At 41.2% G+C, this 20669-nt stretch overlaps 3 protein-coding genes across 16 annotated transcripts; 1 reads left to right on the forward strand and 2 right to left on the reverse strand.

Annotated features, from left to right (window-relative positions):
• LOC103980813 (transcription factor ABORTED MICROSPORES-like) lies at nucleotides 1-2657 on the forward strand. Of its 13 annotated transcripts, XM_065105350.1 has the most exons (10): nucleotides 101-125; nucleotides 224-338; nucleotides 450-494; nucleotides 611-706; nucleotides 780-817; nucleotides 892-977; nucleotides 1140-1769; nucleotides 1853-2125; nucleotides 2204-2380; nucleotides 2457-2657. In XM_065105350.1, the coding sequence occupies exons 6-10, from the start codon at nucleotides 939-941 to the stop codon at nucleotides 2643-2645; spliced, it is 1308 nt and encodes a 435-aa protein (XP_064961422.1). In that variant the 5' UTR covers nucleotides 101-125; nucleotides 224-338; nucleotides 450-494; nucleotides 611-706; nucleotides 780-817; nucleotides 892-938; the 3' UTR covers nucleotides 2646-2657. The 13 variants fall into 13 exon arrangements, with proteins under 13 accessions (XP_064961424.1, XP_064961417.1, XP_064961420.1 ...); XM_065105352.1 differs by having other exon boundaries at nucleotides 1-138; nucleotides 780-977; XM_065105348.1 differs by having other exon boundaries at nucleotides 5-141; nucleotides 780-977.
• A 288-nt stretch (nucleotides 2658-2945) lies between these two features.
• LOC103979593 (NADH dehydrogenase [ubiquinone] 1 beta subcomplex subunit 2) lies at nucleotides 2946-6788 on the reverse strand. 2 transcript variants are annotated; one of them, XM_065105357.1, is made up of 4 exons: nucleotides 6434-6788; nucleotides 5970-6113; nucleotides 5374-5419; nucleotides 2946-5277 (listed from the first exon to the last, which is right to left on the reverse strand). In XM_065105357.1, the coding sequence occupies exon 4, from the start codon at nucleotides 3776-3778 to the stop codon at nucleotides 2972-2974; it is 807 nt and encodes a 268-aa protein (XP_064961429.1). In that variant the 5' UTR covers nucleotides 3779-5277; nucleotides 5374-5419; nucleotides 5970-6113; nucleotides 6434-6788; the 3' UTR covers nucleotides 2946-2971. The 2 variants fall into 2 exon arrangements, with proteins under 2 accessions (XP_064961429.1, XP_064961430.1); XM_065105358.1 differs by lacking the exon at nucleotides 5970-6113 and having other exon boundaries at nucleotides 5071-5137; nucleotides 5215-5277; nucleotides 6434-6679.
• Nucleotides 6789-7207: 419 nt separating this feature from the next.
• LOC103979582 (phospholipase D delta) lies at nucleotides 7208-17087 on the reverse strand. Its single transcript, XM_009395758.3, has 10 exons — nucleotides 16030-17087; nucleotides 14890-15006; nucleotides 13656-13850; nucleotides 10999-11280; nucleotides 10849-10917; nucleotides 10512-10659; nucleotides 9250-9398; nucleotides 8263-8433; nucleotides 7980-8177; nucleotides 7208-7719 (listed from the first exon to the last, which is right to left on the reverse strand). Exons 1-10 carry the CDS (start codon nucleotides 16966-16968, stop codon nucleotides 7426-7428), a joined length of 2562 nt encoding a protein of 853 aa, XP_009394033.2. The 5' UTR covers nucleotides 16969-17087; the 3' UTR covers nucleotides 7208-7425.
• Nucleotides 17088-20669: the final 3582 nt, after the last annotated feature.

Below are 20669 nucleotides of genomic sequence, written 5' to 3' on the forward strand. Positions count from 1 at the left end.
GTGTCGTGGCACGATGACTTCGACGATTGCGGCGTCATCCAAAACCAGACGGCAGGTTGCCGAGCAGGTCCGATACGATGGCTTGCCCGGCCGAACATGCAGCATGACAGACTTGGTGATTCGTGGTGAAGTGCTACCGTGGTTCCTCGTTGACTTCGACTCTGCTTTTATCGACAGTTCATCGTTTCGCTTGTAAGTCAACCACGCTTATTTTCTTGACCAGGTCAACGGAACCGAGCAGTAGTTTACGGAGAGCAGTGGCGTCCTCTATAAGCAATGCAATCCATTCTCTGCTTGCGACGGGAAAGAGAGTGAAAGCAGGGTGAATAAGATGATATGTATCCTCCTTGTCCTCCAAAGGATGCTGCAGTTATCTATAGCTTTCAGACGATTCTCTTCTTCCTTTCGTGTTCTCTTACTGTTCTATTACCTTCTCTTTACATTCTCAGGACGGTCAAAGAGGTCAAAAAGAAGGGGGAAGAGTTACACTAGTGGTGCGTAAGATTCCCCTGACAAATCTTCCCCCTCTTCTCTCACAAGGATTCTGCTACCACAATTACAACTTTGCTTTTGATATTTACTCTCTTTCTCTCTCTTCCCTCACTGACAGACAGCCATATCCTCCTATGTTTGTACCCAGAGAAATTACATGTTTTGGCATGGGATATCTCTCTAACAAATAATCCAAGAGACTTTCTAGCTTGGGGTATGATCTGCTGAGCTATCATCTGTCACTCCTATGTCCTAAGTTCTTAACATTGGAATGGCTGTTGGTGCAGTGAATGGAGGAGGCTTTACTGCTGTTACTGCTCCGCAGGTTTCATTTCTCTTGGTCACTTCTTCCATGCAATTTACCTTTACCCTTTGCTTCTCCTAGCCTGTGGTAATCAGACTTGCAGAGTAGAGCGAGAGCTAGAACAAATGTCTTCTTGGTTCCCATGCCCGGTGGGCGTGTTGAGCTGTTCGTTTCAGAGCACGTAAAGTGTTTCCTAACTTCCTCCTCGATCGATCTGTTGAGAGCTCACACACCATCTGAATGACCAAATTCTGTTCATTCTTTAAAGAACACTCTTATGTTCTAAAGAGATTTAAATATGCTTTGCATGTCTCGCACTCACTGAGGCAAATCTTCTGCACAGATGACGGATGGCCAACGCACCCGAGAGTTCATGATGTCCCAGTGCACCTCGGACTCCTTCGATCGCTCCATCGACATACCCATGGCTGATAACAATATGGACTCGGGTGCTGGTGGTGGTGATGATTCCCAGCCATGGCTTGCCCCGCAGGCAATGGCGACGGGCGCTCAAGCTCTTCCCTGGGATCTCTACGCCTCCCACTTGAACTTGTTCGACAGGACGAAGGATGACGACGTCCTGCACGATGGCTCTACCAGAAACTTCTTCCTTCTCGGCAATCTTCCACCTCCGCTGTCGGAGTCCATGGTCGGTAATGGCTTCCCGGAAGACGCATTGGCGTATCAGCAGTCGCTCCTGACGACCGCGAGCAATCTGCACTGCCACAATTTTGGTGCGGAGTCGTCGGTGACTCGGGAGATCGCTGGTCACGGTAAGGAGTCCCTGAAGATGGAAGGCAATGCCCGAATCGAGTCGGGCTCGGAAGGCAGCGACGATGACGAGGAGCACCGGCCGGCGAGGAGGTCGGGCAAGCAACACTGCTCGAAGAACCTCTTCGCGGAGCGAAAGAGAAGGAAGAAGCTCAACGATCGGCTCTATGCTCTGCGCGCATTGGTTCCAAAGATCACAAAGGTTGCAAATCATCTTCTAGCCGAAGGATCATAAGCCTTACTTCGTCGAACGATGCTAATGACAGAAATGTTGGCGATGGGTAGATGGACAGGGCTTCGATACTAGGAGACGCCATCGAGTACGTGATGGATTTGCAGAAGCAAGTGAAGGATCTGCAGGACGAACTGGAGGAGACGAATCAGGAGGACGACGGCCACGACAAGCAGATCGGAAGCAACCTCCGCAACAGCAACAGCCAAATGGATGTCCCGATCCCAAATGGGTGGCTGGATCACGACGATTCTGGGAACAATCCCAGGACGGCAGCCGCCGCCGACGATAACAAGCCATCATCCGACAAGGGTCAGCAGATGGAGGTGATCGATCGTCTTTACATGTTCTACCGCTGCAACACTAGAAAGCCCTCCTTACTGCATCTTGATGCACATGAGCAGCCACAGGTGGAGGTGAGGCAACTGGAGGCGAACGAGTTCTTCCTGAAGGTGCTGTGCGAGCACAAGCAAGGAGGGTTTTCGAGGCTGCTGGAGGCGATGAGCTCCCTGGGACTGGAAGTAACCAATGTCAGTGTCACCACGTACGGGAGCCTAGTCTTGAACGTCTTCAGAGTTGAGGTAATATGATCAAACTCTCAGGCTAAAGTCTCATGGAAATCGAGCTTAATTAAATCCATAGACGATCCATATGCAGAGAAGAGATGATGAAGTGGTGGAAGCAGATCGAGTGAGGGACTCATTGCTGGAGGTGACGCGAGATCCGCAAGGGTGGTCAGGGCTTGCACAAGCAGTGGAGTATCAGCAGCAGCACCCCCAGCACGGCCACAGCCACCACGAGCTCGGCTTCGACCATCACCTTCATTACCTTCACCACCAAGCATAGCTTGGCAACACAATGGTGTGCTTCACAATGATTGTAGTTTTAGCTCATCTACCGTGTTATTAGTCCTCTTATATTCTCTACGAGAAATATAGAAATGGGGGCGTGAAATAAATCCAAAAACTTAGAGCTTTTCTTGGGAAATTATCAAAAAAATATTAGTAAAGAGGAAGCATTATTTTCCTTAATTAAAAACTGCCAAATATTTTCCAAAAATAAAAAAAGAGAAGACCTCATTTTCTTTCTCTTTCTTTTGTTTGATATGATGATTATTTTGCACACTGTACATTTCTCATTTGATTTCAAATTCTAAGTTTTGGCGCCAAACTCTACCAAGAGGGCGTTAGTATATTAAGAAGCGCGACTCGCGTGTTCACCAGACTCCTGAACACCCTCCCGTTTCCCTCCTCCAATCCCTCCATGCTCTCCTCCATCGCCTCCATCGCCCCTTCCTCGCTTCGCTTCTTCCATGCCCTCCTCAACGCCCGATCCGTCCAAGAACCCTTCGACATCGAGGAGGCGGCCGACGATGACACCGCCGCGATCGCCAAGAAAACCGCCATCGACGTGGCCGCCGTTGCCGCCACCGCTTCCGCGATGATGCCGGCAACCTCGGCCTCGGCCTCCTCCGCCCACAGCCCCGGGTTCAGGGACCGAGATCTGGCGAGATCCTTGACGGTCGAGGCGAGCCTGGCGAGCTCCTTCTCCGCCCGGCGGTGGGACCGCGCGGCGGAGGCGAGCCGCACGGGGTCGCGCCGCCGGATCGCGGCCCGGGCCTCCGCGTGGTCTTGCCCGAGGGCTGTGACGACGGAGCGGAGGGAGCCGTGGGCGTCGACGAGGCGTAGGAAGCCGTCGAGAAGGCGGTCGGCCCAGGCGGGTCCGCCTCGGAGCGTGTCCTGGGCCTGAGGTAATCGGAGGAGGTCGTCGAGGGCTGCGAGGAGGCACTCGATCCGGCCGAGCCCCGCGGCGGGGGAGGAGCAGCGGGTGCAGGGATCCAGGCAGGAGCGGATCCGGTCGATGAGGTGGGAGAGGGCCGGGTGGGAGCGGCAGGGGAGGCTGGTGGAGCGGAGGTGGCAGGGCTCATCGAGGCGGTTCGAGCCCGGCAGAGACACGGAACGGTGGAATCCTGAGACCATCTCCTTTGGCCTGGTACGCTTCCTGATCTCCAATCTCTTTAAGTTGAGCTTCTTTTTCCTTTGCGTATCTTGCGGAGCGAGGGATGAGAGGGAGAGGAGTCGGAGGCCGGCAGTTCTTAAACGAGGGCGGGGTTGGGTGAGCCTAGAGTACTAAACAAACTAATCCATTAAAGAAAGAGAGGAAAACCAAAGGCGCGCACGAGCGGTGGAGTGAATCTTCTACCAACTCGGATAAGCACGACCAACGCCATACTGTTGAACCTTTTAGTAGTGAGCTTGCCGAGAGAAGCCAGCCCATGCGAATTCGTCAATTCATCAAACACATTGAGGGCCACGAAATGTCTCATGATTCGTTGCAAGTCACATCGATCCCGCGCGAGTGCGTCTGTGGTCTATGCAAGGTGGATCCGGTGAAATCCGGGGAGTTGCGGAACCACAGATTAGACTAATGGAATGTGTGCAAGCCAACCGGGCATGACAGGTAGCTCCTTCTCATCATATCTTACAAACAATATGCGCTGGTTTGATCTGCAATTACTTTAGTCATCAGAGATTCGTACTGTCTTTCTTCTCTGGTTCGGAATTAGATGCCCGCACGGGGCACGAGGAGCCCTGAAAGAGTTCTTCGTCTCTATGTGCGTTTGGGTGGCTGATAGGAAATATAATTGAGAGATGGCGAGAATCCAAAATGAATTTAAAAGGGTTTGGTTGGGTGATTGATGGAAACTAGGAACTAAAGAGTTCGATGATTGAACCAAGTTGTTCAGATCGGCTCAGCTCGGCAGGCAACTCGATTAAGCCCGGTCCAATCGACGATGAGTTTGTGGGCTTGGACTAAGTCAAATGCTATATGCTAGATTTATCAATCTCAAAGAGAAATTAGAGTTGTTTAAGCTTGATAGGGTGTGTATCGATCCCAACATGACCAGAAAACTCAAAATTAGTAGTGAAATTGACTCCAAACAGTAAATTGACTCCAAAGGATAAAAGAAGATTACTGCCATGCATTTTTCCAGATTTGTTGATCAAAGAGATGAGACTGAATTAAACTAAACTGAATGGCAAAAGATAATCGAAGTACTATTATATCACTTAGGTTGATCAAATATCCATTAGTTTTGTAACACCTAATCCTAACTCTCCACATCCAATCCTAAGCCTCATCCTGATATGCCATCTTGTTTTCTTGCATTACAGCCTTGACATTATTCAAATGCATAAAAGATGGTGAGAGGTGGGCCACAATCATGTTTCTAGAGGATTTGCTGTAGAACTATCATACGCTTGATGTATTTATGAAAACTATTATACTAACATGTAATTACGTCAAGCAAGTAAAAGGCATCAAGTGGGGATGTCCTGAAAACCACAAACATGGCACATCCAGGTAAAATCGAAACACCAGATGATTCAAGGTGCTAGTAGGACTACAATACCTCATTTTCATGCCCATGTTCGTGAGAGTGGTCACCATGTCCTTCCCAAGGATGACGCCAACCCTACGAAGAGTGTATCCATACCACAGTGAATACATTGACATAATCAAAAGGTCATACATCAGTATATGGGTGTATATTCTGAGATAAGTAATTTACCAAAACTACTGGACCATCTTGCTTAGCCCTGTAAAGAACCCAAAACCTGCAAAAGAATACTTAGTTCATTCAGCTCAATGGAATCTACGAGGCATTGCCTAACTACATTACACTTGCTATGTTCAAGTAAGGCATCTACAAGTGAGACATCATAGTTATGGTTAAAGTTTGTAGAGACCGCCATGCATCAGCATCTTCACACAATTTTTCATACCAGTCAAGCATGAAAACAGCACTTTTAGCATAAACTATTTGGAGTTAGCTACATCAATCTTTCCCCACTGTTTTCCACTTATATATGGTTGGGCTTTTTTATGCATAACGGTTTTGTCAAATGATCCAAGACACGCTTAATAATTTGCCAGTCTTCTAAATCATCCAAATTGAGATTTGCCAGAATATGATCAACTACAATGACAATCCCTCTTTAGTGCCATATGCTTAATAAATCTTTACATTGTGTGGATTTAGACACCTGCCCTAAATTATGCTTCGTGAGAAAAAGAAATGCACAAAGAACGGGGGAGCAAATTTGGGTATGACATAAATAAAGGTAGTACTAGTTTTACAGGAAAATAAATAATGAAATCGTTTACCATCTACTTTTGGACCCTATGTGCTTCAGAACAGCAACCAGTCGAAGATTGCTCATATGGTCTTTCCTCCCGAGTTATGGAGTTAATATGGAATGGCACAAAGCCACAAAGGAAGCTCTGGAATCACAGTGTGCATGTGGCTCCCTATAAAAAAACATTTATTACTCCGATGAAATCGGTGGTTAATGGCCATGACGCGTGTTCGCGGTCAAGATCAAACTCGAGAATTGAAGATCCAAGAATGTGGTTTGTGGATTTGGACGACCGGTAGATCGAAATTTTCGTGGAGCCCCAAATTTGAAGATCGGAAACGAGTTTAGAAAGAAACCCTTATAACATGTGATAACCATCGCAACTAATCAACAAAGTAAAGAGGGTTGGATCGAGGAAGAAGAGAAGAGGGCAGAAGATGTAGAGGGGTTAGGGTCAGCGTCAGCGAAAGGGATTAAGGGAAATGTGGTCACCACATGATGGCGCAGAGGCTCTTTCCGGTAACGACGTGCCACCGCTTGGGGTGGTGAATGGTGAAACCCTTGTATGTCGTGCTCTCACCATGACCGCCGCCGCCGCCGCCGCCCATCCTTCTCCTTCCCACTCTCCCGATCGCTCGATCTCGCTCGACCGACCCGAACAAAGAGAGACACGAACGTCGGACCGTTCTTGTGATTAAACGGACGGTCTGGATGTGTATACAAGAACAGAAATAAATTAAAATTATTTATACTAGCCAAACTAAAATTTAAAAGCTATAATTGTTCTTAATTCCATTAATGAGACTTAAATAGGGAACTTTTTTATTTTATTTTTTCTAAAATAAAAGACTTTGAGGGCATTATAAAAAATGAAAGAAATCGAATATATATTATTATATATATATATATATAGATAATTATATTGGTAATGATACGAGTAATGATAATGGTAATGGTAATAGCAATGATATTGGTATTGATAATGATATTAATAATGATAATGGTATTCATAACAATATAGAGACTAGTAATAATAATGATATTGGTATTAATAAAGATATTGATGATAATATTAGTAATAGTACTGATATTATTATTAGCAATGGTATTGGTATTAGTATTAGTATTGATATTGATAATCATAAAATTATTTTTATTTATTGGTAATAGTATTAATAACAATATTGATAATGTCAATGGTAATGACATCGATATCGATACCTACGAAGTTAGTAATAATAATGATAATGGTAAAAAGGATTGGAATTGTACAGTTCAAACTCAATTTCACCCACTTTAACCTTCTATGCCCACTCAATAATGTCAAGAACAAATTTGAGATGAGAGAAATATACATACAGAAGCAACCTTTCAACCTTCTTTACCCACTCAAATAATGATAAGGATACAGTTCCATATGCCACAACCTTAGAAGGACCTTTATTGTGGATCGCTTTCCAACAATCGCAATCAAATTAAACATGTTACATAGTTAGTGTATCAGGAAGAGCATTAGGGGCACCTAAAACCTTCCCACCAACATCAGGAAAACACTCATGGTTGGGCAGGGCACCCACCTTACCATCAGCTTCCACCTGAATAGGGTATCTTAGTAGGTGACCTGTGAGCGCCATCATTTCGTCAGCAGTATATCTCGACCAGTTATCCTCGGCCGTCTTGTTTACGAATTTTACGCACTCCAAGCTGTTGGCCTCCTCGAAGCGGTCATCTAACATCCCCATATGCTCTGCCCACAGTGACATCCGATATCCATATACCTGTATCAGTTCAATTTTTCTTTAACATAGAAAACGCTTGATATAATACCTTGCATTCCCAAAAAACAATTGCAAATAATGTTGGAAAATATCTCAAAAAGATGGTAGAAATCAAAGAATCCTCTCTTTGATCAGCAGGAAAAATATAGATGCTATATAATGAATGCTCGAGAATAATTCAACAATTGCATTCCTAGCTTTCAAATATATATGATGATGTAGAACGACAAGGACATGAAAAGACTATGAATGGTACTAACCTGGCCGTGTGGATGTCTTCTGTTCTTAGTCCATGTATGATGAGGCTGATAGGCTCCCATGGCTATCTCAGTATCTCTTGAACCAGCCAAAGATCTTTGGTTAATATTGGCTGAACCAACTATCACATACTCATCATCTACAATCATCCCTTTTGCATGAACATATATCATGAACCGCCGGAACTTTTGGGACAAAGTCTGAGCTTATTCAAGATGGAATAGTTACGTATTAGTCGCGAAGCACACTAAAACATAATGTCAAATTATGTCATGGATATGTTACCGCTGGGGATTTTTCCAGAAATTGATCATCTTGCTGCAGTTTATCTGCTGGTGTTTCTTCACGGTTGCCAAGACAATAGAAATTAAGGTAGTCTTGTGGATGTGCATTTTCAAGGTTCATGGATTTAAGCTCCTGTGCCACGATTTCGTACATCATCTGAATTGTCTGGCCCTGAAAGGAGCATGAATATAAACAGTTAATTATATTAGACCGAACGATGAAATCTCAAAAACCTTAGTGGTAGACAGGATCAACTTTGCATCGTCTCAACAAATGATGTCATACGATCAACATAAACACCCTCAATAATGTTATACCAAATTTACATGCAATATTGTCATTTACAGGTTGACAATGTAAGGTTGTGTATTATCTTTTAGGAATTGTGTCGGAATATTCTCCAAACATGGATGATAACCTTTCTTGAGCATGAGTCAAAAGCTATACTCAATTGCTTCACAGCAAATTCTACTTTATGGACACTCATTTGCAACATCATCCAAATAGACAATGACTTTTGCCTATGAAGCTATTGTTCTTATTGAGTAGACAATGGCTTTTGAAGCAATAACAAACATGTTCTTCAGAACATTTCCAAGATCAAGATTGATATACATTTTCTCTTTGCAGAATGATGCTTGTTGCAGCATCATCATGAATTATTCAGCAGCATTGTTTACAAATTTTAATAGATCTTGCAAATTTCCTTCCACAAAAATTTATGTTACAAATGTGCATCCACTATGGAAAAAGATATGAGCTAGAAAAGGAAGAAAAGAAATGGTCAATCCATAGAAATTAAGTTCAATCTGTACTTAAATTATGATCTGTAAGCACAAATAATTTCTGAATTTAGATGTAAATACAAAGCAAAAAGTAATCAAAATGGCTATAAAAATTGCAATGGTTAAGTTCATCAAAAGCTGAATGGCATCATTTTGTTTATTGAGTATCAGTTTTCGAATATATGAGGGTTTTAAATAATACCTGCCAAAAAAGAATTTCTTGCACGGCATTCGAATTTGGATCTCCTTCAGGCCACATTGGCATAACCACATAAACTGCAAATCGCTCATTCGCTCTAATTTTGCTGGCAACTTTCAGGGCTAACTCCATGGGTATCAGGTTATCGGCACCTGTTGATGCCAAGGGAGATAATGAATTGTGCATAGTGCATACAATAGAGACAGAAAGGAGCTACAATGAAATTAGACATAAGAGAATGTTGTCAATAGTAGTGTTACGTTACACCATGTAAACTGTCAAATGCTAATGAATGAAAAGTGGATGCCGCTTACAAGTATATGATTCTCGACGACTTATCTAGTTGTCAATTTTCCATCTGTATCATAAAACTTTTAATTATCTGCAATTGACTTATCTAGTTGTCAAATTTCCATCTGTGAAACAAGTGTGAGAGTACCATGCATCCTGTCCCTATCAAAATGTTGCCCGTTGTTTGAATCATTCTTTGATAATTGCTAGTATTTGCTTGTAACATGTATCCTGTCCCTCTCTCTCTTTCATGCCTCATGCTGCCTCCTCCAGCCACATCACTGCCCATCCTCCTCAATGAGCCATGGCTATTTTCCTGCACCTCATTGCATCGCTCCTACCACCTCCTCCTCTTCCAATCGGATGGGTGTGGTGATATTGTATACACCCCACCATACCGAACCATTCTGCCCAGAACCGGTATTGGTACCAGACAAAAATCTAGAACCTTGATTTAGAAAATAGCCAATTCTAGAGTGCTTGATGATACCTAAGAGAGACTATTAATTGGCTGATCATCTGACAGCTATTAACAGAGAAGATAGATGGTCGCCTTTTGGTTTTCTGTTTTTTAGTTTTATTAGATGAGTGTTTAGGTTTCAGAGATTTAATTTCTATCATGGAGAATTATATGGTTATATGCATTTATGCACTTCTTGGTGGTTGGTATTCTGTTTTTTAGTTTTATTAGATGAGAGTTTAGGTTTCAGGGATTTAATCTCTGTCATGGAGAATTATATGGTTATATGCATATATGCACTTCTTGGTGGTTGGTCTTCTGTTTTTTAGTTTTATCAGATGAGAGTTTAGGTTTCAGAGATTAAATTTCTATCATGGAGAATTATATGGTTATATGCATTTATGCATTTATTGGTGGTTGCATATCATGATTTCTAACAAAGGCACTCCAAACTAAAATGATTCTTGTTTACTGAAAATTTATGCAGTACAATGTAATTGCTGCAAAATCATACCTGGGTTCTTATAAGATGGCCAAGCAAATGAAGAACCAAGAAAATACTGATTTTCGATATATATGAAATGTTGGGCCGATCTGATTGCCTTTACATATGCTGTGTGGATGCTCTTATCAATAACCAGATTCTTTTGACAAACAAGATTCTGCAACAGTGAATAACAGATAGTCGACAAGACAAAGACAAAGGCATCAGAACTATATAGTTTCTGCAGAATACTGTGAACAAGTACTCGCATGAGCACAAACAAAATTGATTCTTCAATCGTTAATAATGAAAGAGATCTAATGGTTATATGGAGGATGCTAGTATATTGTGAAGGCAAAAGACTGACCACATTCATAGCTTCTTGGACATTGCTGGGAAATCCTTTTACTGATCCAGAGTCTATGGATCTAAAGACCTGACAAATTAAAGAAAGAAGCTATAAGTAACACTTGAAATAAGCTTGAAGTTATTCACCAGCTAATTAATTATGTACAACCTGAACATGCCAGTGATCAGAATCTTCCTCCCGGGAAACCCATAGGCTTGGATCATCATCTGGAACAGAAGGTGAAGGACTAAGTATCCATGAAATTCGTTCAAGTTTTATTAGTGCATCATCTTGCCATCGGGATGTTTTTCTAAAACGTAGACTAAATTCCCGCCATTTTGTAGCCTTCCGCCAGCGCTGCTCAAAATTCTTCAGGATATCATAAGCAGCAGGACCTTCAATTTTGCAATGCAAATCATGCCATGGTTGTCTTGGGCCGTTAGTTCCTGCCTAAACATAACCAGAAAATATGAAATGTTACATAAAACCAATAATACATGAAAGCTCCTAGATCATTGACCAAACATGTTCGTCTATGCTTTTCATGAGTAGCTTGCCAAATTAATAGATCACATTTTTAAAAAAAATCTAGGTATGGACCACTAAGTCCTGCCAAACATTACAAGAAAATACAAAAAGAGAAGTTGATAAATTTACATAAATCCCACAAATTCTCAAAGCTCCTAGATATCGAATGTGCAAACTTTTTTTTCTAATGGCCTTTAAAAGCAACTTGCTGGATTTATCGGCTGATTGATCGACTAATCATGAACTTCCAATTTCCTTCAGTTGTGTCATTGCTGTCAGTATACTTCAACAAATTTATCTATTATATGCATGTGTGAGCCACTAACAAAAAATAGAAAAGAAATGACACCATATACTAGGAACCTAAATGCAACCAAATGACACCATATACTAGGAACCTAAATGCAACCAAACAACTTATTGGTGTTTCATACTTTATCAATGCTTTATTCTAAAAAAATCATATCTGAGCAAGTCTCCCAATGTATTCATTACAATCAGCTAAATTCTGTAAAGAAACATGTGATGAATATTACCATTTAAACTCCCATACTAGGCAGTACATATCCATCCAACAAAAGGCCAGGATGCAAAACCACCTTATTTCACCAAATACTAAGCCACACCCTATTATGATCAATCTCAACCAGTTTAGGTCAAAAACCTAAAAAACCATTTAGGTTTCCACCAGTTAAACCAGTTCAAACCCTTGATGAAATCTTGCAAAACCCTAGACACACACATCCCTTCCACAAATTTGGGCATGGGCCTCTCTCCACCACCACCACTCACTGAATCAGATTAGCTGTGCATTCACCCTCACTCAAGTACCTCATGCTCGGGGTTAAAGGGGGTCGGATAATTTCTGTCTGAATCTTTTGCTTGTAAGACTGGAGATAGATATCATTACTCAAAAAGTGTCACCATCAAATTTGAGCATTCATAATAAAATCTTATTAACCAAGATATATTGGATATGGTTACAATAAGGATTGTGTTCTAACTGTACCCAAATATATGAATGTATCTCCAAGTGTTATATCTATGTGTGTTAACCAAAGAAAAGCCATTACTGCATTGATTTTTCAATGTAGAATATATTCTCTTTTTCTTGTGCTTCTTTTCTTTTTCATGTTATTTTTCTCAAACTTTTATTATATAAAATATATGAGTGATAGATCTGAAATAGTTTCATGATTTTTTTTAAAGATTACTATTCATGGCCCCTTTTTACTATTGACAACCCCTTGAAAAAATAATAAACTACTATTCTACTATTTACAATCTCAGTATTATGATTTTATCCTTCGTTTTCTTTTTTTCCTCACGGCCCCTTATTTCATCCTCACTACAGACACCCCTCCCTACCAATGTCGTTGCCGCTTAACGTCGGCATCACTCGCTGCCAACATTGCTCATTGCTAACATTGCTTGCCGTCGTGGCCAACTCCGTCTGGCTCCACTCACCACCCCCTTGACACCGTTTGGCCCCACTCACCACCCCCTCGATGCCGTCCTCCAAGGAGAAAGAAGAAGAGTAGACGAAAGAAGAAGGAAGAGGAGGAAGAAAAAGAAGAGGGTATTTACGTCCATTTTGCAAAAAGATAGTTTAGAAATATTAAAAAATTTTAAAATAAGATTGTAAATAGTAAAAATGGGATTGCAAATAGTATTCTTTGTTTTTTTTTTTAGCCGGATGACAAAATAAAAAATTCCTTCATAGTTAATTTATTCCCTAGTTGCATCTCTAGATCTTTATGGCTTAATATCAAATATTCAATATAAAACTTTATGCATCAATGGTAATGTGTAGATATGTTAATATATAAATTATCAAGTTTCTGAAAATTATTTTGACAATTTCGCACGCATGAAGCCTATATCAACTTTGTCATCTAATGCATGCTACAACACAATATGATAAACAAATCATAGTCAAGAAATGAAGGTCAATGGAATAGAAAAATCTAAAATGCTAAACAGATAAACTGGTAACATGATAGCATAGTATAACAATACATAGCTAAGTTTTTCTTTTCTTTTTTTTCAAATGCATAGTTGAGTTTGATAAACATTCTCAATACATATATTTCTATATCAATGACTAAAATGTGGATAGGACAGCAGTGCCAAGTGCCAACCAACAAAGATTCATAAACATGGTTTTCCAACTTTAGAAATTCTTGTTAAGATCTGATATCCAATAAATGCAGTCTACCTAATAAACAAACTTAGCAAGTTGCATCTGAAAAACCATGAGCTTAGAAGAAGAAATCAGAAAGGACAAATAAACTCACAGCAAATGTAGGATTATGGACATCATTCAAAAATACTGTGTCCAGATCACGAAAAAGTCTATGTTCTGGAGTATCATAGCGGCCATCACAAAGATCTAGGCCTCCTATGAAAGCAGTGATCTTTCTCTCATTTCCAGATGCCTGTGTATCGACCAATACACATTTCTGATGGTGTGTAAAAAGGGTCCCTACCACCTGCATGAAGAGGACAAACAAGTAACAATACTGCAAAACAAAATAAAAGACAGAACTGTAAATTTTCACTCTTTGAGATAAGGATACTTCAGTATTAGTTAGCAAAAGACATTAAAATTAAAACAGGACTAAATTTTGTGTTCATAGATAATGCTCATGGTTAACAAAAGAAACATATTGTTAATTGAAATTTTCAGTGATGATAAGTAAAACACAAAGTACAAACAATAGACAAAGTCACATCATCACATGATCAAAAATATATCCTATCAAATCTTCTAATAGATCAAACTGAATTGGTTTTGCTTGAATGTCAGCTTAACATCATCATAGAACCGATTCGGTTTGGTTCAGAGGAAAATTTAGAACAAAATATATTAGGATCCAACATATAACAGGTGGCAAAATTGTTCCCTATTTAATTCATAGCAATGGAGGAAATCCTCGATAGATAAAAGAAATTAAAAACAGCGAGAGCCCCAGTTATGGAATTACTTAGTGGCTTATCTCAGTGCAAGTTTAAAATCCTGTCCAGATTAAGTGGCACTTGTATCATCTTAAAACTTTCGATTGAAATGATATGAGCAAAAGTGTATCTTATAAGACCAAACTGATGGATACAGATGGTACATGATTAAATAAATATGCACTAAATAGTTTGTAGTCACAACTTTAACCTTGTTGATCATTCTTTATTGTTCACAACTTCACATAAATATCAAACCTAATAGATTATAGATACAAATGTAACTATAGTTAAGACATCAACTTTGATTCTCATAAAACTAGATTTTGTTACTTTTCCAATCTGTTATTCATTTAATTTTTGCAGTTTTCCAACTAAATCATGTGAACACAAGCATTTGTCCAAAAATATCTAGATAAAGTGCTACGCTATGCAATTCAATAACATGATTATTCATGTAATTTGATCTTTAGCTAAAAGGATCTTTCGAGCTACCTATAGCCAAAAGGCCTACCTAAATATTTTACTAAAATATATGAGAAGAATAGAAGAATATAATGGTGTAAAGCTTGCCTGCTGCTTGAAAATGCTAAGTTTACTGCTGGCATAACGAGGTGATAACACACAAATAACAGAGGAATGCTTGAAGAACTTCCGGGTCTCCTCATCATGAGTTTGCATTACACCTCCCTGCAGAAGCATATTTGCATGCAGATCAATAAATTTTATCAAAATGCCTAACTATGATAGTTGGCTCAGAAGCAGCCTGATCTTTAGCTTTGTTGTTATTTAGCGTAGAAGAAAGCATACGATCATTTTTGTGGAAAATGTGTACTACAAGATAGTCACACATCATTTAAGGCTTTAGATAGTATATGAGTTGCTATCTACCCTCAAAAGGCACAGTACATGTACTTTTTTAAGGAACTCGACTCACACAGGTCTTTTGCAATTTTTTTGTGGTTTGTTCCTAATCATTTGGTTATATGGAAAGACATTTACCATGAACCACAAATGTAGGGTGTCATTAAATTTAGCTGATATATTTTTTTACAAAATATATCAAAATTCCATATATTCTCCATTTTAAAAATATTTTTCCAATAACTAAGTAGGCAAATTAATTCCGAACTCTAGCCGAACTTTCTGTATAATTTCTTAGTCTTGAATTATTACAAAATGGTAAATTTGTGATCATGGTCACACCAGCAATAAGATTTCCACCCCCAGCTACTGACCCAATATTATGTAAGAGGGTGCAGAAACTGAGTGATTCTTTGTAGCAGAGAATGATAAACCATAATTTAATGTGCTAAGCCTAAGGTTTTTAAGTTCTTGCATTAGTTATCTATGAAAAAACTTGGTAAATAGAAGAATTTGATTCTAAAAGGCCAATCAAATCTAGATACTGGTCAGCAATACTCAAATTCTTTAATGTTTCCTGAAACATGTTCTCTGTAAAAGTTTTATTTACAATGCTATATAATTTAGAAAACAAAAGAACTAGTAATTTGCAATGCAACAGGATTATTACCCTCTCAGATCAAGAAAGAACATGACGGGATTAATTGAAGAGATGAAAACAGAGAAGGTTCTCTCGACTGCAAAGGTGGTCACTATCCATTGGATGAAGATGGAGATACTAATTACAACTTTAATGCTAAGTTCTAGCAAACGAATGAATAAAAGGACTTGCAATTGAATTGGTCTTACCGTCTTGAGAAAAAATTTGTCGTGGGAGGTCTTGTCGTCCCACACCAACATGCACACTCTCACCCCCTCCTGCGACTTGTACTTAAGCAGCTCTCCCAGTGTGAGCTTACCTGCGTTCGGCAGGGACCGCGTTGGCTCTCTCACCAGCTTAATCTCGTGGTATATCGACCAGCCAACCAGATAAATCAGATGATGCGCCTCAAGAATCGCATGACAGATATCCTCCCAGCAATTCTCGTGCTTAAACACAGCGCCTCTCTCGAGCCTGACCTCCGGGAGCTCGTCCTTCCTCACCTGAGCGTCCTGGTAGAGCTTGACAGACCCTCCCCGCCGGAGCGGGAAGTAGGTATCCCTCACCCCAAGCTTGTTCGGATCCCCGGTGATGCCGTGCTGGTATTCTGGCTTCTTGGCAACGGGGGTGAATTCGATGGAGAGATGAAGGGCGGTATCAGGCTTCGGAGGCTCTCCATTGGGGCCGAGAATGGGGAACCAATCTCGGATTTTCTCGCCGGACGCGATGTGGACAGCGGAGATAGAGACGGTGCCGATGTGCTCAGCGCCGAAGACGTCGTCGTCCTTGACGTGGAGCACGAGAGCGGGTGCGCGGTGGGCGAGGGGGATTTTGAACTGCTCATTCCAGACGGGGTCCTCGGAGTTGGAGATGACGCGGGTGCGGGCGACGGTGGCGTCGGCGAGGGAGGCGGTGACGTAGGGGTCGCTGGTGATGATCTTGCGGCGGTGGTGGTGCTGGTCGCGGGGGGAAACAGAGTCGGATTTGGTGCACAGCGTGGCGCAAGGGGCAAAGCAGCGGCGGATGCGCTCGGAGAACATGTCCATGTTGGGGAGGCGGCGGGCCTGGATGACGGTAAGGACGAGGTCCCCGTGGAGAAGGACGTCCTCCTCGGTCCCACCGATCGTACCGGCGGAGGAGTTCGTCATCGCTCCGATGGAGGTCGGCAAGAGGAGACAAAGATGAGATCCCTTAGTCCCGATGGAGAACAGGATTTGGGGGGAGCCTTCCAAGGAGGAAGACAACAGAAAGCGAGCTTAAAACTACGAACCAGTTCACAGGGTCTTTGAAGTCTCCTAATTACTCCTTCCCATTCTATATATTTCCATAAATACCCTCGTCACGATAGAGGCATTGCTTCGACAGCAATACTTTTCACCTCCTCCAAACCGGACGCAATAAAAGCCTACCCGGCTTCTTGTTGCCCGCAGCGGTGGAACCCACGTGGGAGCCGCAGTGAGGCCGTCGCCTTTACCAGCCACCCCATCCACGACGCACGCGGAGGCGGAGGCGCGGCGAGGTGGCGCAACCGACCTGCGTCCAACTCTCCACGAATTCAACGCGGGGGGAAGAACCGGTGTAACGGTCGTCGTGCGTGCGGGTCGTGCCTCGTGATGCGCACTATCGCCATCGGATACGGTGGCCCGACCATCGGGTGGACAACAACCCTTCCACGTGGGCTCGCCGACCCATCGAACGGCGGGGGGGTGGTGGTGGCGGGCGGATCTCAGTTCGTCACCGAGACGCCACGCCTCCACAGCCTGGCGCTGCGCTTAATAACAAATAAGTCGATCTTCCGGAAATAGCCTCTTTATCTTTTCTGTCCAAATATTCTATTTAAAAATATTACATCCTTATTATATACCTCTAAAATATTATAATATTATAATTAGAAAAATAGAATTGGTTCATCCTATGAATCCATTATGTTCCTTGAAAGGTATGAAAAAATAATATAGCATAAGAAAAACAAAAAAAAATCCCGAGAATCCTAATAAATATGTTAAAAATATTTAAGTTAAATTTATTTTTGTCCCCGGTGATTGGAGGCAGCGGTGGGGACCACACTGGGACCCGCGAGCGGCCCACCTTACTCGCAACCACCAGCGAAGCAGGACGCCAGATCCCGAGCCTCCGGTTTGGCTCCGCAGAGTGGTTGGTGAGGAGAGGTGAGCCCCACCGCGGGGCCCATGGCTACAGCCAATGGGGCAAAGTTGTCGATATGAAGCTTGCGTTTTCTACGTTTATGTATGTAATTGATATATATATATATATATATATATATATATATATGAAGGAGGGGATAAAGGAGGAGTGGGTGGTGGTGCAAAGTGGGGGTGTGAGTTAGCTTGGAAGAAGAGCCATTGAAGTGGGAAGGATGCTTGACTTTTGGGGCACTGCACGGAGGAATCCTCCAATGTACGTACGTACGTTAAGTTGCAAGTGGAATGGGATCGCTTGGCTTGGTTAAGCAGGCTTCCGTTTGCTTGTGCCGTGTGATTGATGGGTCCCTTCCGAGGTCGCGTGCGCTAAAATTCGCATCTGATTGATTATTTTGAACATCATTCATGCGACGGTTACATGACATATGTCTTCCATCTGATATAAAATAATATCGTTGCATAACAACCATTAGCATTGGGTAAAACAGTACTGTCGACGCTACTCGCTCCCACCTTCTCATCATCGCCTCCACCCCGCCCCACTCCTTATCGTTGGTGACCTGCCATCGGTGGCGATTCTACTGGGGGCGGCGGTCACATAGGCGTCACGGTGAAAGGGTCGCCCCGAATGGCGAGACATGGTTTTGGTTTTAGTCGTGGCTGAGTCTATGGCGTCGCGACGGGAGATTTTCCCATGAAAAATATGGGTTTTGACGAAGGAAGGTGTCACGGGGCCCCGCCCCTTCTCGCTGGCGACAGTGGCGAGGAGGAGGGGACGGCTGGCGGTGGCTACCGAAGGGGGGAGCCGGAGGTTGTGAAGGAGACAACGGCGGTGTGGTGGCAATGGCCGGGAGGGGCGGGGTGGAGGCCGTGGCGAAGGCGGAGGGGAGACTGATGGAGGAAAGGGTGGCGGCAGCAATGCTGGAAGCCGTGCGGGAGTGGGAGGTCAAGGAGGAGGTGGCGGCGATGCTAGTGGTGGTCTGATGACGATCGAGGACGGATGGTGGCGGAGAAATATTTTCGTCAAAGTAATAATAAAAAAAAGCTCCCAAGCAATAATTAATTAGGAGATATCATCAAATAAAAGCCTACATAAAAGCCTTTAGTAAACTTTTTTTAAGATAAAATATTTTTTATCCTATAGTCAGCTGCCATTACTATTTTGATTCTTATATTTTTAAAAATTATATCGACTTTCTTATAATTTAAAATATCTATGTTCATTTATCCTAACATTATCGATTTTATCAATAAAAATATGAAAGTTAAATATATAAAAAAAAAATTTAATGTTCAAGTCAATGGTAACAGACAACGACGTCGTTGAGGAGGATGATTTGCTGTTGTGGATGAAGAGAGCAACAACTAGAGACAAGGAGTATATGTAAAGCGGCTCTCATCTCTCGTCGTCGTTCTCCTCATTCACAACAATCACTCATCGCTCCCGATGACATTATTGTTCGTCGCTACTAATATTATCCATCGTCATTGATTGAAATGTTAAAAAAATTATTTTTTATTTTTATATTTTCATTAGTAAAATCGATGTGTTAGATAAATAGACATATATGTTTGACTTTCATAATTATATTAACGATAAATTTAAAAAAATATAAAAAATCTAATTTTTAAATATAATTAATTAGACGGATTAATATATAATTAACCCACTCAAACAAATTTTATTATGTGTTTTTGATATAGGGGTAGAGACATGTCTAACATATCATCATCATGTGAATGGTACTGTAAGACTGATCGATCGATAATTCATATTCATATATCAAACACCTGATCGTCACATAATCAATATCTTAGTATCACATGATTAATATCATATAATCAACATCTCAACAGAAGATTGAATGGACTAAAAATTATCATACCTCATATTTGACTCACTATGATCATAATTAAATCCAAAAGTGGTGCACCACCTTTCCTATAACTTGTGATTGCTACGAAAATAATGGTACTTGGAGCACTATAAAATGGCTCATAAGATATGTTTCGATAAATAGCTCTCTCTTGAAAATACGAGTTGAATCATTTGAACCTCTATTAACTTAGGCACCATGAGGTCTTATCAATAATTTCTGACATAATTTTATAGGATTTGGTACAATCGGAGATGGATAAGAATGGTATCAATTAAATTCACTCGATATAAGGGTGGAAAAAGAATCCCGATTAACTCCAAATCAATTTCTCACTCAGATAATCAAAAATTGACTTAATGATTTTAAATATAAATTTATGATAATATTAATAATATTACTTTCATAATCTAACATCATATATTTCTTGGTTAAGGTCTATTTTAACCCTTATGATTTTATTCATTAGTCACTTAAGTCTTTTTAGTTTACTTGTATTTAAAATAATCTCTATATTAAAAAAAAAACGTAGCATATAAATCCCTCCCATCAAGTCTGAGTTAATATACGTTATAGTCTGCTTACATGACATACTAACTCATAATAAATCATTAATATAATTACATATGTAATTTAAATTTAAAAAATAGTTAAAATTTATTTTAACCCATATAGTTTTGGCCATTGACCACTTAAGCCTTTATGATTCTTATATTTTTAAAAATATAACATATAACTCCTCTTGTCAAGTATAAGTTAACAGACATTAGAGTTCGTTTACGTGATATGTTGATTCATAATAAATTATTA

This window comes from Musa acuminata, chromosome BXJ2-4 (assembly GCF_036884655.1).
Source record: "Musa acuminata AAA Group cultivar baxijiao chromosome BXJ2-4, Cavendish_Baxijiao_AAA, whole genome shotgun sequence".
Taxonomy (NCBI): Eukaryota; Viridiplantae; Streptophyta; class Magnoliopsida; order Zingiberales; family Musaceae; genus Musa; species Musa acuminata.

Excerpts from the sequence above, each read along its gene's own strand:
- LOC103980813 (XM_065105345.1), top strand. The coding sequence starts at position 332 with ATGATATGTATCCTCCTTGTCCTCCAAAGGATGCTGCAGTTATCTATA. Across the intron at positions 818-1,139 it reads CTGCTGTTACTGCTCCGCAG|ATGACGGATGGCCAACGCAC; the intron begins GTTTCATTTCTC and ends TCTTCTGCACAG. Across the intron at positions 1,770-1,852 it reads TGGTTCCAAAGATCACAAAG|ATGGACAGGGCTTCGATACT; the intron begins GTTGCAAATCAT and ends GGCGATGGGTAG.
- LOC103979593 (XM_065105357.1), bottom strand. The coding sequence starts at position 3,778 with ATGGTCTCAGGATTCCACCGTTCCGTGTCTCTGCCGGGCTCGAACCGC.
- LOC103979582 (XM_009395758.3), bottom strand. The coding sequence starts at position 16,968 with ATGACGAACTCCTCCGCCGGTACGATCGGTGGGACCGAGGAGGACGTC. Across the intron at positions 10,918-10,998 it reads CTGATCACTGGCATGTTCAG|GTCTTTAGATCCATAGACTC; the intron begins GTTGTACATAAT and ends TTAATTTGTCAG. Across the intron at positions 8,178-8,262 it reads TTCTGGAAAAATCCCCAGCG|ACTTTGTCCCAAAAGTTCCG; the intron begins GTAACATATCCA and ends GAATAAGCTCAG.